General features: G+C 30.5%; 1 protein-coding gene across 1 annotated transcript; it reads right to left on the reverse strand.

The window, feature by feature from the left end:
* Positions 1-2,062: 2,062 nt before the first annotated feature.
* LOC145169232 (uncharacterized) lies at positions 2,063-3,323 on the reverse strand. The gene is made up of 4 exons (XM_079087799.1): positions 3,228-3,323; positions 2,648-2,772; positions 2,495-2,576; positions 2,063-2,406 (listed from the first exon to the last, which is right to left on the reverse strand). Exons 2-4 carry the CDS (start codon positions 2,766-2,768, stop codon positions 2,268-2,270), a joined length of 342 nt encoding a protein of 113 aa, XP_078943925.1. The 5' UTR covers positions 2,769-2,772; positions 3,228-3,323; the 3' UTR covers positions 2,063-2,267.
* Positions 3,324-17,001: the final 13,678 nt, after the last annotated feature.

Consider the following 17,001-nt stretch of genomic DNA (forward strand, 5'->3'; position numbering starts at 1 on the left):
TTGTCTTAATGGATATAGTTGGAAACTGTATCCATCAAGACGTTGGGAAGGAGTAGATCTGGGCTTTTCATCCCCTGAAAATGAGTTAAGAGAAGCTTAACTTGAATAGGCTATCCAGACTGGTCCCCACGACGTAGCACTAGGTCGCTACAACGTCACACTAGGTCACCACGGTGTGGCGACCAGAGATCAGTTGACAGTTTCGTCGTTTTGTGCCCATAGCGGATGACATCTTGACTTCTTTTCCTTTGACTATTGGCTCTTTGACATGAGTTGAATTTTGGTCAACTCTTAGTTTTGGAAAGGTGGACTAAGAGTTTACCTTGTATGAATGTGTAGGTTGGGTATATCACCTGTGATTCGGCAGTGAGAGCAGTAGCAGTTGATTATCGTCTGAGAGGCGAGTCTCTTCACTGTACTACTAGGTCTAAGGCACCAATGTCGGCCTAATAGTTTATTTCTATAGAATGCTAGTTGTCTTTATGACTCTTGCATGTATTTGTATATATACCGGGTGGCGGCCAATGAATGTCGGGCAGGGCCCGATACTTGTATGGTATATGGTATTTTAGGGAACTCACTAAGGTTTGGTTTACACAAAAGATCCACCGCATGCATGAAAATTGTAAGTAAACAAATCTATCCAAATAAACAACATATGAATGAAAAAAAAAAAGAATTAAAAGACAATATTGTAAAAAGCATATCAAGCGATTAACACACAATTAAACGAAATTAAGTTAAAAATAGGAAACTGAAATCTAATGTTTAATTACTTTAAAGTCAGTTAGGAATATTATCATCAGTAGACTCCTCACATAATTATGGAAGCCGATGCTTCTTTGGTGTTATTGAGGGTCCGATAGAAGATTTTGCCGAAGAATCAACTTCAATATCAACAGAAGCTGCCTAGTTGAACAAAATACAAACTCGACAATAAGAATCATGATTTATGAGAAATAAACATAATATAAAAGAAAAGTTGACAATAACTGTTGAATTAATAAAAGTTTCATATCATAAGAAATATAGAAAATGTAAACAATAGTTTATATCTTACGTGAATGTCTTCACAATCTTGTAAAGTAGAAATAGAGATGGACGTGTTACAAATATGATCTTCAATATTACCATGATCAACCTAATTTTCAATATCGATCAAAATAATAAGGAAACATACCAAAAACCATAATCTAACTTTATAGAAATAACATAAATTAACCCATACGTTATCACTTCCTTGTTCGTCTTCCGCATCGTTGATTTCATATTTACATTTTTGAATACCATCATTTTCTTTATTATTAGAAGCAACCTATGTATATTAAGACAAACAAAGTTTACTACACATAAAGTATAACTTTTACATACAAATGATAATATGAAACAATAATTACCATTGTTGAGATTGATGATCGTATCAAATCAATACATGGTCCCCATAACACTGGTCTGACAACTCCCACTCATATTCAGTGATTTTAGACAAACATTCATATTCATATTCGACTATATAATAATCTTGAAAATTTGTTACAACCACCTTACTGTTCTCAATGGTGGGAGCAATCTTAAATCCACTATTAATATGCTTATTGTCACTATGATTTTTAGTTATAGTAAAACGGCGCATGTTGTTTGGAGACAAATTAAATTTATCTACCTCAATAGTAAAAATGACCTTATAAGCAGATAAACTTTTGAAAATAAACTTTTGTATCCATTTAGGACCACCTTCACCATAAGAAAACATGAGAAATATATTAATATACATACCAACAAAAACCCATACACATCTATGTGTGTGAGTATATATATATATATATATATATATATATATATATATATATATATATATATATATATATATAATTAAACCTCTAATAAACTCTTGTTAACTAATTCATCAACAGTAAAACTAATAAGAGGAATAGCAACTTTGTTGAAAAGAAAACATGTGATCTCTTCACCTTGATCATCATTCGTTCAACCAATTTATACCTATATAAATAATGTTGATAAGAATAACATATAAAAACTATTTTAATAAAAAATACTTAGGATTGCCAAGGGTTATCAACATTTTTTGACAACTTAAACAAAAATAACGACCATCACGTATAGTAACCTTCTTACGACATGTTGCACATTGGTCAAATTTCTAATCACTAAACATCTCTATATCGATGATGGTCCCCTTAAAAGTATATTGTGTTCCCCTTACAAAGAATAAAATAATAAAGTGAATTCGGGAATCACATGGAATTTCAGTTGTAGATATCTATAATAAAAAATACCTTATCGACACCATGTTGTAAATGACTATAAACATCAGATAATCTGGTTGGGTAGAAGGCCTCTATTTTTCCTTTGCTCTGATATATAAAACGTACCGGTTGTGCTACACTATAAAACAATGACATGACATGTGTAAGATAAATTGATCAACATGGCATATTATGATTAAATTTTATGAAAATATACAAGTAATTACATAATTTTGTAAAACTCAATCTCCTTCACTGTAAGGTTCAAATACATTTGAGATGAACCTGCTGTTTGTAATGTTGGAACACCTGATAAAAACAAATAGCCATATTACATATACAAAAAAGTGTAAGTAATTTTGTCTTGTAAAAAAACATACCTCTCAAAAGAGAAACTTTGCAAGAAGTGAGAATGACAACTACATTATCATTGTAGCTTCTTATATCTTCATCGGTATACTGTGTAGCAAGTGTTCCCCATATCGAGACAGTAACTTTCATACCCCTGTATGTTATTTTTCAAAGACAATAGAATTAATATATAAACTTATAAAATAAAATAATGGAATAAATTGTTTTATAAAACAAACATTTCATCGGGTATAACTATTTTATGCATGTATGATTAAACGCACAACCTTTTCCAACATTTTTTTCTACAAAACACCACTCACAAATACGTCTAAAAAAGAGATATGGTAGAAACACATACAGATTTGAATAGAAAAATAAATAATTCAATGTTAAACCTGATAGATATTTAACATCATTAACACATGAAGAAAGGTTGCAGAATGGAATGGAATTGAAAGAATATCATTGGAACAACGACAATGGAAGGTAAGAATATGAAACTAATGTTTCAGACAAGAACTTAGTGTGTTTATATATATATATATATATATATATATATATATATATATATATATATATCCTTCTATAGTGGCTGATAAAATGTACCATATACAAGAACTTCAAACTTATGTATCCTGTAGACCCCTCCTTCTTGATTTTGTTTTTGAATGAGTCTATCAATATATAAGGAATGATTTCTTGGATGCAACAATTCTAAAAATAATAAAGAGTTAGAAAAATAGATATTTTAAACTAATAATAATTTATGTTGATATAAAGAAGAAACTTGCATGTTCACTGGATAAGATTAGGTCAAAAGATATGACCCGATTGTTGTTAGGATTGTATGTTGTCCACACACGGGAAACAGTTACATTCACTTTCCACTTGTTTGTTACATTAGGACGTAAATCGCTCACCAAACGATAAACGTGTTTCATATTGTCAATTGTTTCCTACATTTTTAATCATGAAATACATAGGAATAAATGAATATAAGCATGGTTCTATAAGCATACATGTAGTGTATATATATATATATATATATATATATATATATATATATATATATATATACACACACGAATGACAAAATAATGCAACATGTTATGATTTATTGTTTCCAAAATATGAAAATTATGTATTAAAAGATGACCAAAAAATGCAACATGTTAAGCTTAAACTATTAAACATCAAAGGAGTAGTTGTAAAACAATTATATTTAAGTATTAAGAGTCAGGCAAAACAAAGTAAAAAAAATACCAAACCATATCACTTTCTTACACTAAACAACAAATACTGTAGAATTTGATCAAAACATTAGCAATAAGTGGAATTTGATGAATATATCAGCAAGGGTACAATGGGAAATCAAGGGCAAGCGGGCCACAAATTGTACAATGGCAAAGTAAAGATGTATGGATGAACTTACAATAGTCATGCACAACCTACCATAGAAGGTATTTTCTTATTTACTGGTTTCTGTTAAAAATCTAAAAATGTTGGCCTTTATAAATCTATAAAGGAAAAGATGGATAATTGGGAACCATAACCTGAATCATAATGCTCAGAAGATCAAGATCGTGAGAGAGAAAACCGACATAATGATGTGAGAAAAGCATGGAGAAGTGGTCATACCGGTTATTCAAGATCGAAAGAGTGATGTGAAGGATAATTTTGATAATTTAGGAGGAAGATAGGTTTGACGACAACATGGACATAATCAGATATAAATGACAAAGGAAATTCCATATTTAATTAGTCCATATATTTAGATGAATCAAAAAGAAAAATAATGCACAAATTTCCTTTCACATAGTAATCATATAATAGTATCGTTTCCTCAAAAGAAATATGCAAAGTAAAGCAAAAAGAAAACCAACACAAAAATACTTTTAAAAAATTAAGAATTAGAAAAAAAATATATTGTATTTATAATATTTCCAAGATTTATCTGACAAATTTAAGAAAAACAACTCGGTTTATATGTTTAATGGCTGATACTGATATGCAGATGGTTCAACAACATTTAACAGGGGCAACATTGAAATTGTAGGTATTGTTTCTTGGTTTTTATAGAGGATATACAATATAATGTGAACTTTGCTAAAATTGAGTTTTCAATTTCCATGGATGTCTATAATAATATATATTATCATAATACCAACATACTTTACTTATTTACCCATGATAGCATCACACTTATAATACCTGCCCATAATATAAACTTAGTTAACTTACATTACTGATGTAGATAATGTACCATGTTTCTTACATATTAATCCTATCATTAAAGAAATATAATTAGCTCGATATTATTGGTGAGAAATGGAAAGCACAAAGCCAATATGTGAAAAACAAAATGTATGCATGTTGTTGCTATAACTTGAATAAATCTCTTATTGGTAAAAGTTAAGTACAATGCTATTTTGCTTAAGAATATGTAAGTATATTGCTATCATTGATAGGGTATTGTTACCACACTTGCCGTTGTTTTCAATATTAACGTCAGTTGTGAAAAATAACCATTTTGAAAATGAACTTAAAGATTAAATCCCACACCGATATTGAAAATTCTTGAAAAATGGGAAAATGGTATATAAAATAAAACAAACACTTCATTACATCAATGTTGACAATTCAATGTAGAGGTAAATTATAAAAGTTTTCAATCCCACACCGATATTGGCACACTTTTCATTGTTTTCAATGTAAAATCCCACACCGATATTGGCACACTTTTCATTGTTTTCAATGTAAAATCGAAGTCCATTACGAGAGGTTACATGAGATGTTGCCACGTAAAGTTGACCATGAGCAAAAACCGGTTTTGACAAGTACACACAAACATTATTAAAAGTTTGGCCATGACTTTTTTTTTTATTGTCATAGCGAAGCAAAATTTTATTGGAAGTTGTCTTCTCTTAAATCTAAAAGGCCATGATATATCATTTGGAGTCATATCAACCCTTCCAATTAGAACTTTTTCTCCATCACAAGTACTAGTAATAATAACTGCTTCAAGAACCCTTCGACTAATTTGCGTGACCACTAACCGAGTCCCATTGCACAACTATCTTTGAAAATTCAAGTTACATAACAGTATGATTGGTGCACCAACTTTTAGGTATAATATATGGCTTGGAACACCTGAGAACCGCAACGTGTTAATAAATTCAGTTGGGTACGTAATTTTCATTTCTTTAAAGTTACCTGTAGTCGCACATATAGCATCAGCACTTAACATTTCATGCATGTCGACTGGCATACTTTCAAGAACATGTAAATTCATTTTATCAACCTCATCATTTTTAGGACAAACGATGCATTGTTCCTTCAAATAAGAGAAGTCGCTAATTTTATTCAAAATATCAGTGAATATATTGGATAACATTGTCTGAATAGGATTGTCAACAATAGGAATCAAAAGTTTATCAAGTATAGTGATCCATGTAGAATCATCTTCGCGTTCAACTGAAGTTGTAGGAAGCTTACTAGATCCCGTGTCAAGAAGCCATGTATTAAATGCATGAATGCATATCAGTTCAGCCCCAATGATGGTTGGATCATGTAAACGCATGTGAGTTGTCAACACAAAAACAAGACAGGCATTCCATAGAGTACATGACTTGTTATTAGCAGCTCTAACGACATCACAATGTGATCCATGCGGACTAATCGACAAGATTTGACGAAAGTCACCACCAAGTACTAAAATCTTCTCCCCGAAAAGTTGATTTTCAGAACCAGGAATGTAATACCAATAGACATCATGAAATGTACGATCAACAGCTTTAAAACAATATCAATGTTGTAATGGAGCTTCGTCCCATATAATCAGCTCTATGACATTAATCAACTTTGCAAGATCCGTGCCAACGTTGATTGAACAACATGAGTCGTGATCAAGATCTGAAGGAATATTGAACTTGGAGTGTGGTGTACACCCGCCAGGCAATAATAGAGAAGTAATGCCAGAAGACGCAAAAACCAACATAATCTTTCCCTGGGAAAGAATCAAAGCAAATAGTGTTCTCCATAAGTATGTTATCACTGTCCCTCCATAACCGGATACAAAAAAATCCTCCTTTTTTTTTCAGTAACATCATTCGTTATAGCAGTATACATCTCGTTTTGTTGCATATTTAAAGCACTATGTAAAGCATTGAAACACAATATTTCTTTTTTTCACATTTTATGTACGCTCCCCAACAATCAACCTATTTGAACCAATATTCAGCAAACGGCGGTCTATCTGAGCTAGATTTGGGAAATCAACCAATGATCTACCGTTACCATTTAAAAAATTGTTTATATGGAGCAGAGTGTAATTTAGCAATTCTTCATACCAAAAGAACACTTCTTCGTTTTGAAGTAATCTACATTGATTATAAGCAACATCATCTGATAAAAAGGGAAAACAATCCCAAAAGAACTTTGTTTGATCAGTAACGGTACAGAACAATAAAATTATTAGTAATAATTCTCAGAGTTGATCCTAACTGCCATTGTGATGCTTCTTGAATTGATTCAATCCATTTGGTATCTTCTCCTAATAACCTCAATGGTTTGCATACAGACATATAGGTTGGATGCTCAACACCATCAACAGTGCGAATATCTTTAAAGCTAACGGGGCCACTCACAACACCGCCTTATTGTGGCATTCATTCGTTATCTTTTGGATACCATGTAATTTTTTATGGAAACTCTGCATATGTTAACAATCTAGCATATGAATACAACTGATTTGATGTCATCCACTCAGTAAAATTGGACATTGACCTATAGTACTTTATACAACATTTGCAACATCATCCCTATCTCTAGAATAAACTCTATTACAATATTTTGCATGAAAGGGTAATATTTCTATTGTAACTGAACGATAATGCATCTCAAATCCCAACAAATTCCTACATACTTCAGATACTAAAATGTAAAGAAAATTAATGTATTTTTCAATCTCATTTTCGTGTTGCAACATTGATACAAATGATTGTGTTCTATTTGGGCCTTCTAAAATAGTTGTAACACGATCATGGCCTTTATTCAGGTAATTAAAAAGATATTTAGCCAAGGTACCTTGGTTACAATACTCAATGTAGATATGGCACCCGTATTTGACAAGCAACTTTACATTATGTGGAACGACATAACGGTTATCAAGCATAATATCATGCTAACCAACTTTAGCTTTTTATCTATTGTTAGACCTTCTATAGCACACCCATCAAGTCTTATGAAAGTTGTATCACAATATTCCTTTGGATATCCTTTCGAGCATTGTTCATTTTGCATACATGGGCTTGAATGGTTAAACTGACCGCAAGGGCTATGTATCATGTGAGTACGAACAACTTCAAATGCAATGGGTTCATTTTCCTCAAAAGGAAACTCTGCTGATATAAATTGATCAATATTATCATTTGTGGAGATTTTATCAGGACCATGAAGAAACACAAGGCAATGAAAATATGGCAATCCCCGTTTTTGAAAACTCGATTGTGTAAATAATTGTGTACATATAGAAGTAAGGTTAGAAATAAATCGGCAAATTTATGTAAATTTAATCAGGGTACTAAAGTGTTAAAAAACATACCAACTTTTGTATGAACAAAATGATGTTTTTTTCTTATGTCATTCATCAGCTCATCGAGCTTAATCTTTAAAATACTTGCAACAATGTCAGGTCTATCAATAGTTGGCTGACTATGTATAGTTCGTTCAAGATGTCATTCAATCTCAATCCATCTTGGGTTACACGTCATCGTAACAAAGAGATCTGGACTTCTAGCCCAACGACATATGGCCATTGCTTGATATTGTTGTATCATATGCCTCGGACCACCCGTAAACAATGATGGTAGTATAACACGTCTACTGACATGTGTAGCACTTCTTTCTCCCTTGGATAAGCTGTCCTCCAAACCATTATATAATTCTGAATGAATTGTATTTTGGTTTCTTTTATACCAATCTAAGTTTTCTTCGAGCACTACAACATATGCATCAACAACATATGTATGAAACAAACGACCCGATTTAAGTAGAGTTTTACCTTCATTATTTCGAGACTGTAAAGAAAAACTATAGTATTCCCTCATACTAACATTTTTTCTTTGTTTTTTGTAGAAGGTGTTGCTAGAGGGATATTTAAATAAAACCCGTCTTCTCCATATGGGAAAAGTAACGGATACTCCAACGCCATGAAAGAGGGATGACGTTCAGATATCCTCTTCACAATTCCGTTACCACGCGCTTCAATAAGTACATCACGGGAATTTATAGGGCCACCATCACCTGGAATCAAAGCAACAACTTCAGATATAGTCGGTAAATTATATTGTCTGCCATCTTTGTTACGTTGACCAATCAAACAAAGTTTAACTGGCTGCATCGATGAGTCATGGAACCTATCTTTAGCCATCCTAAATTCCTTGACCAACGAGTCACTCTCATCTTGCATAGGAATGATTTCTTCAATGAAACATCGAAGAATGGACTGATATGATGTCGATCTCATCGTCGGTATCGATCTCGTTGTCTGTTAATGTAAGGCATAAAACTGATTTTCGATCTCATTTTCAGTATCATAAATGTACAAATGGGCAAATCTTGGACAACCATAGTCATGGGTAGGAAACAAACTTCCAATTCTATTATGATTATGTCCATTCAAATGAAATGTATACGGACCTCTTCCGTCATTAAAATTCGTATGAATTTTTCCTCCAGTCGAAGTGAACAAAAACATTGCATTTACTCTCTTAATGTTTTCTTTGAAGACTTTTGATCATTGATCACCATTGTAATCCAATAAGTTGTGCAATAGTGGAGGAGGATCCCTAAGAAAATGAAGTTTTATCTTTCCATCACTACAACATATGGAGAAAATAGGATTCGGAGGAGAACAATATTTAATAGTTCGCTCTTCATACCATAACATTGCTTCACAATGTATGCATTGTTGGGTTTTTATTCAAAAACTAGTTTCAAAAACATAATATTTAGCAACGGAAGACTTGATAATTTGAATAACATAAAAAAAATTATAACCAACCATGGATCATCTTGCAAAGTTTGGAAAGAAAAACAAACACAACCAAAGGAGAAGAAGAACAAATAACAACCTTTGTAGTTCTTTGCATCCTCATGGGAGGCTTGGAAGTTGACGAAAAATATTGAACTTTAGATATACCAACAATATATCAACTTGATGTAGAATGCTAGTTATTTTTTATAAAAATCTTAAGACTCTTAAGCTTTATGTGCTTATCAAAATAAGAACATAAAGAGAGCATCAAGAAGCAAGTGTTCTTCAAGATATGATCAAAAGTGAGAGAGAAATCCCCATATCATGCATGTTACGATTTTGTGTATATGTGTGTATAAGAAATGAAATCCTTCATAAAGGAGCTCTTTTACACACAAGTTCTTAACCATTTAAGCCCTCTCATGTCACTAGACCACCATGTCCCCCATGCTTATATGGCTAGACATTACTTTTGAATAAATTAACATGAAAGCCATACTCTTGTCTTTTGACTCTTATTTTATAAAAAAAATAATAAAATAAAGAAGACAAAACCTTTATATTTTATAAACCAAGTTTATTAAATATAAACTTTAACTTTTTGGTAAAAGACAAAAGAATTTATCTAGTCCAAAATGTTGTGCATGACTTATTAATTCATATAATATGAATTATATATAATGTTCCTTGCTAATGGAAATTATTATTTCCAAGAAATAAATAATTTCCATTTAATTATAAGAGTTTATTGAATATTTATTAAAATTAATTTCTAATAAATAATCAATTATATCAAGTTGTTGTTAGTGTGACCCATCTTGACTACATAAGCCTCTTGCATAGTTCATACCATACCTGAAAATGGATTTTATAACTTCCCGGTTAAGGACCAGCATTTGGCCATATCTAAGCACAGTACTCCCTATACTTAAGTCTCACTATGTATCTCAGGTGTTAAGGATACAAAGATAGTACCTTTTAATCAAGTATCATACACGATAGCCCTCCATGAGATGATCTTGATGCGGGTAAGTTCAATACCAGTTCTCTGACCCTATAAAACTTGGTTACAACCCATTTCCTACCTTCATCTAATGAAATCCAACCAATCCAATTCATATTAGTCTTATTTCATAATTGCTCCCACAATTATAACCGAATATGAACTTTTATAATAATAAGATTATTTATGGATTAAACATGTTAATATAGAACACAACAAGTATTGATTTTATGATCATATCCCAGTATATCAAAACATTATATAATAGTTGTTGTTACAATGTTCCAATATCCAAATACTAAATCCAAATCAAAATCCCATTTCTAGAAAAATAAAGTCTTATAGCTGAAGTGTTACCATTCATACTTAGCTTATAATAAGGACTTTATTAAATGGGTTCCACTAAACTTAATTTGTATGAATTCTACGAATACTATCATCTCCATATTTGACTTTACTCTAGGCATAGTTAAATATATTAGAGTATATGATTGTTGTTCTTTTGTGACATAGAGTCCCTTAGCTTGATTAAGTATACTCTCGAATTCACTAAGATTTCTATGTGATCCGTGAATGGAATAAATGAACATAGTTTTTTAATGAACACATTCATCCAATCATATTAGATTTCAACTTATAAAACAATGTATTCTTATTTTGTAGTATATTGTGTTATTTTGTTTTGGTTGGACCTCATTCCAACAAAATTGACTCTTTATCCCATAATGAAGTCATAATCCAATTATAATTCATATATATATATATATATATATATATATATATATGTGTATATATATATGTATATATATATATATATATATATATATATATATATTTGTTTAGAACTTATAATCTTATGTAGCTCTTTACATACAGATTTTATTCTAAACTAATTGTCCTATATACATTCTCTTAGTTCTTCTAAAGTATTCTTAGAATGTTCCTATGGTCATCTAGTGAGTTAACCATGTATTTAATTGGTATATTATGATATGCTCATAGCATGATCATATACCAAGTATCATGCATAATATAGCAAAAATGATGGATTCATTTGCCAAGAAAATCAAATATAAATCATTTCAGCTAGTTCAAACCTATGAGCAAGGTTCTTTTGAGACTGGCTCAAAACTTAGTGCTATATGACAATACCAAGATTCCTCCAAAGGAATTTTGTATATTGATCAATTTCAATATATTGTCCATATATATTCATAAAGATATAAAACTTTTAACATTCATTTTATCCATCTCTATAGATTTTACATTCCAAGAATGTATCTTGTCCTTCCTAAGTATTTCATTCTAGAAACACATTTCGTGTAAAGGCGAAAAGGGTTGGCATGGTCATAATGTAATTTCTTATGATTAAGTATGTCTCATTCATACAAGAATAGTAATGTCACTATGCTTCCACTAGTTCTTAGTAATCATACATGTTCTATTCATTTTTATATAAAAACATACCTTATGGTTTCATATAAAAATGATGATTACAACACTGAGATGCATGCTTTATGCCTACAAGTTGATCTCAAGCTTTACACAATTTATTAGGATAACATGGATTAAGAAAACCTCCAGGCTAATCTATATAGATATCGTCTAGTAGATGTCTATTAAGAAAAGCGGTCTTTATTGAAATCTATTTGCTATATTTCATATTGAGAATATGTATTTATAGTAAACAATATCCTTAATTATCTAATCATATCTACTTTTGGAAAAGGTTTGATCATAGTCAATGTCATGAGTATGATAAGGAGTATAGTAAATGACATGAGTATGAGAAAATCCTTTTATAACAAGTTTTGCTTTAAATGTGTATGGTTATCCATGTAATGTATTCTTTATAGAAGACTCACCTTCTCCTTCTAGCCTTTCTATAGGGAGAAAATTCAATCAAGACCAAACTTGATTATCATACATGAATTACATCTCATGTTCATGACTCTAAGTCATTTATCAGATTCGAGATCTAATAGCATGTTGGTATTTGATGGATTTGCCAGAAACCATCAATAAAAGCTCATCAATGAGTGATTCCAAATTTCTCAAGTCATAGATGATTTCTACAATTAATGTAAACCATTTGTGTTTGTGAACATCTATTATTCAAGTTTAACAATCCTTGTTAAAAACTAGTACCAACTATTACTACATTAGGTAATGGTTCTTGAGTTGCTTCAAGTTCCATGTACCTCCCACTTGCTTTGTCGTTAGAATCTTGCTTTCTGCTAACTCAACTATAAGAAAAACTTATTCTTGGTGGGTTTGCTTATAATAATCTAAGTCACATTTAGAGTATTATATACAAATATGTATTTAGTATTTTGGGTCTAAAAGATTTAGTCCAACATAGGCTTTAAATCCATAAAACATTTAAGTAAGATAGGGATGGAGCCTTTCCATACAAATCTTATGAAGAAAATGTTATATCTACTAGTCAGTTGGTGTTTGTACTCAAGGTACAATTGATAGTGTCTTATATATTATCCCAAGGAAATAAAAGGAGGATATTTCTACCAATTAGAAAGTAAATCATATCAAGTAAGATTTAATTCATCCTTTATTATCATTAAGGCCTTAAATAGTTCTTAACGGTTTATATCCCAAATTTATATTTGAAAGCTTCACCAAAGATCTCATAATTATGCTTTACCATGTAAAATATACTTATAACAACTATAGTTGTCAATAAAGTTGATTTGGTATCTTGTGCTAAATCTTAGACATTCATTAGAAAGGAAGTCATACACCATAGTGTATAGTTTCTTAATAATTATTTTCTCTACTACTTAGTGAAAATATCATTAGGAATATTTTATATATAAATAATATTTACATATGTCAAATAAAGCACATTATTTGCCTTCAAAGATCCCTTTCTTGAAGTCGGAATATGTGAATGTCATTTATATAATAAAGATAACAATGTCAAAGTGAAGTTTGATTTAAAACAAGTTTAAGTCAACAGTATTTTGCATGTAGAACTTGTTATTTATAAAACATTGAAATTTACTTTGTAATTCTTATTAAAAGATCTAGTATCATAAAAAGAATTTTAATCATTTCCGAATATGGAGGTGATCGTTATGAAAAACGATTTAAGTAAATAGTCAATCATTCATAAACTAAACTGAGACATATATTCAGGCAAGCTAAATTAAAACATACATTGTTCCAAAACAAACATTGTTTTATATGACAAGTACATTATGTTCCTAGCATAATTAATAAACTAAACTCCGAGAGTGTAGTTCTAACTTCATTATGCTAAACTGGTTACTCTTTTGTAAATATTTGCAAGCCAATTACAAATGTTAGATTAACATTTAAGTACCAAGTACCTAAGTGTTATATGAAAAGCATGAGTTCTATCTAATAAATACCTGAAGTACTAGTCACTTCCAGACTTTCTTTCCAGATAAGAGGAGCGGATCCTCTTACAGTTTCCAACTTCTCCACAAAAGAAACAAGATCCATCTATGTGGGCCCTATTGGATTTTTTGGGCTTAAAGGTGTTCAATCCATAAAACATGGGCCTCCTAGATCACATAAGGTGACTCTTTTTGGCCTTGAACTATTCCTAGTTTGATGTTAGAAACATCTTTAACATCACAATTGCCTTTACTAGGTATGATGTTCAGGTTTATTACTCAAAGCAAATAGTTTAGGACTAGGACCTTTAAGTGTATACAATTTCCTATCTCTCACGAGATTGTATCTTAAGACCTGAACCAATTCATTGAAGTTGTATATAGTAAATGTTATTGTTTCATTAAGTTATTAAAGAAGTTGACAATTTCATGGTAATGAGAATGGATTATTTAACTACAAAATTTTAAGAAAATTCATTTAGTATTTTCAATATTTAAACTCTTTAATAATTAATACCTTTAAGTTTCCAAAAAAAATTAATTATCAAAGTCTAGGATCCAAGTTGCAAAACAAATAAATGGTTAGGTATCCTTTATCTCATCCATTTGAGTTCAACCCGGTAGATATCGATTATCAATTTTATCTTACTATATAATTCCTAGATTTATGGGATCGCTAATAACAAATTTAATTAGACATGTTTGATCCCATCTATGCCTCGAAACTCTTTTGCTTAGGTATCCTTTATCATCAAAGATTTCCAATCAAATCATCCAATTTGAAAAACATGTGTAATCGGCCTAGAACTTGGTTATAGATATCGCGAATACACCCCGACCATCAAAAGATAACACTAAGCGGTTAGGTATCCTTTATCCCACTAGAGCATTCAATAGATGTGTGAGTGTTCTTCAAGATGGATTGCATAGATTTGAAGTTTGTAAAAGGGTCTTTTCTAGGTTTTATAATTTTAGTTTTAAAAACATATGATATCATGGTTATTACATGCATATAATAAACCATGGTACCAACTTTCAAAAGAAAATCATTTTCATGGTTATTACATGCATTTGTATCTTTTATATCTTTAATAAAACTTCATTTTATTACTTTTATATATATATATATATATATATATATATATATATATATATGGAGTTTCTATAAGTTAAAAAAATCACCATTATAAAAATTATATTTGAGTATCTCAAAATTTGACGTTATTATTGTTTTTATAAAACTAGATTTTATTTTAAACCAATAACTTGTTACATCTTATGTCCACATTATAAATTTTAAAAATCATACTCCATGTGATGTTTATTTTGACCAAAAAATATTTTAGTATGTGAAAAACTAATTTATCAACCACACATAATAATTGCATAAAATAAACAACACAAACATGCATAAAATATATGTGCATAAACATAACCAACTAATGACATTTTTTGTGTGCCAACACAAAAAATGTCAAGTCCATTAATAAAGGGACATTTTAAGGGACCAAAAATCTTTTTATAACTGTTTTACAGAAGCTCTCACTTGAGAAAACAACCCTTGCTTGCAAAAGATTGGAAAAACTTCTTTAAAACAATATTTCAGCAATATGCAACACTTTCAGAAACTGTTGCAGAAAGTGTCGCAAATGCTCAACAACCCTTTGAGAAATCTGCCAACAACAACAAAAACAACATTTAGCGACAGGTTACAAACTGTCACTGAAAATCCTGCACACCTTTTACTTGCGAAAATTGCACTTTGGTCTTCAAAAAATGGTTCCAACTTCATCTCTTGTTAGATTTTTGTACAAATAAATTAATTCGAAAATCTAATCTCTTACTTACAAGAATAAACCAAGAAAACTAATATATTTAATTTATTACATACCATATGAATAAATAGATTATTACAATCATTTTTCTAAAACAACCAACACAACAAACACAATGGTCCCTAGCTAGTTTATGTACATCATACATATCAATATACACATTAAACAAACTTTGTTTTTCTAAGGCAACTTTAAATGACAAAAGATACATGAAAAACTTTTGTCACATAAAATAACAATTATAAAGTTGTCATAGAAAATATGTATGAACTTGTTTTTATACAAAACCAAGTTTTCCATATTCTCTAAAAACTAAGATTTCCAAAAATAAAAAAAATCTAACCAAACTTGCAAGGTGGCACTCTGATACCAATTGTTGGGTTTTTATTCAAAAACTAGTTTCAAAAACATAATATTTAGCAACAGAAGACTTGATAATTTTAATAACATAAAACAAATTTATAACCAACCATGGATCATCTAGCAAATTTTGGAAAGAAAAACAAACACAACCAAAGAAGAAGAAGAACAAATAACAACATTTGTAGTTCTTTCGATCCTCTTAGGAGGCTTGGAAGTTTGTGAAGAATGATGAACTTTAGGGACACCAACAATATATCAACTTGATGTATAATGCTAGTTCTTTTGTATAAAACTCTTAAGACTCTTAAGCTTTATGTTCTTATCAAAATAAGAACATAAAGAGAGCATCAAGAAGCAAGTGTTCTTCAAGATATGATCAAAAGTGAGAGAGAAATCCCCATAACATGCATGTTACGGTTTTGTGTATATGTGTGTATAAGAAATGAAAGCCTTCATAAAGGACCTCTCTTACACACAAGTTCTTAACCATTTAAGCCATCTCTTTTAACTAGACCACCATGTCCTCCATGCTTGTATGGTTAGACATTACTTTTGAATAAATTAACATGAAAGGCATACTCTTGTGTTTTGACTCTTATTTTATAAAAAAAAATAATAAAAGAAAGAAGACAAAACCTTTATATTTTATAAACCAAGTTTATAAAATATAAACTTTAACTTTTTGGTAAAAGACAAAAGAATTTAGCTAGTCCAAAATGTTGTGCATGACTTATTAATTCATACCATATGAATTATATATAAT

The sequence above is a fragment of the Lactuca virosa genome, chromosome 4, assembly GCF_052849685.1.
Source record: "Lactuca virosa cultivar CGN04683 chromosome 4, Lactuca_virosa_CGN04683_v6, whole genome shotgun sequence".
NCBI classification, from domain to species: domain Eukaryota; kingdom Viridiplantae; phylum Streptophyta; class Magnoliopsida; order Asterales; family Asteraceae; genus Lactuca; species Lactuca virosa.

Excerpts from the sequence above, each read along its gene's own strand:
- LOC145169232 (XM_079087799.1), bottom strand. The coding sequence starts at position 2,768 with ATGAAAGTTACTGTCTCGATATGGGGAACACTTGCTACACAGTATACC. Across the intron at positions 2,577-2,647 it reads CAAAGTTTCTCTTTTGAGAG|GTGTTCCAACATTACAAACA; the intron begins GTATGTTTTTTT and ends TGTTTTTATCAG. Across the intron at positions 2,407-2,494 it reads ATTGAGTTTTACAAAATTAT|TGTAGCACAACCGGTACGTT; the intron begins GTAATTACTTGT and ends ATTGTTTTATAG.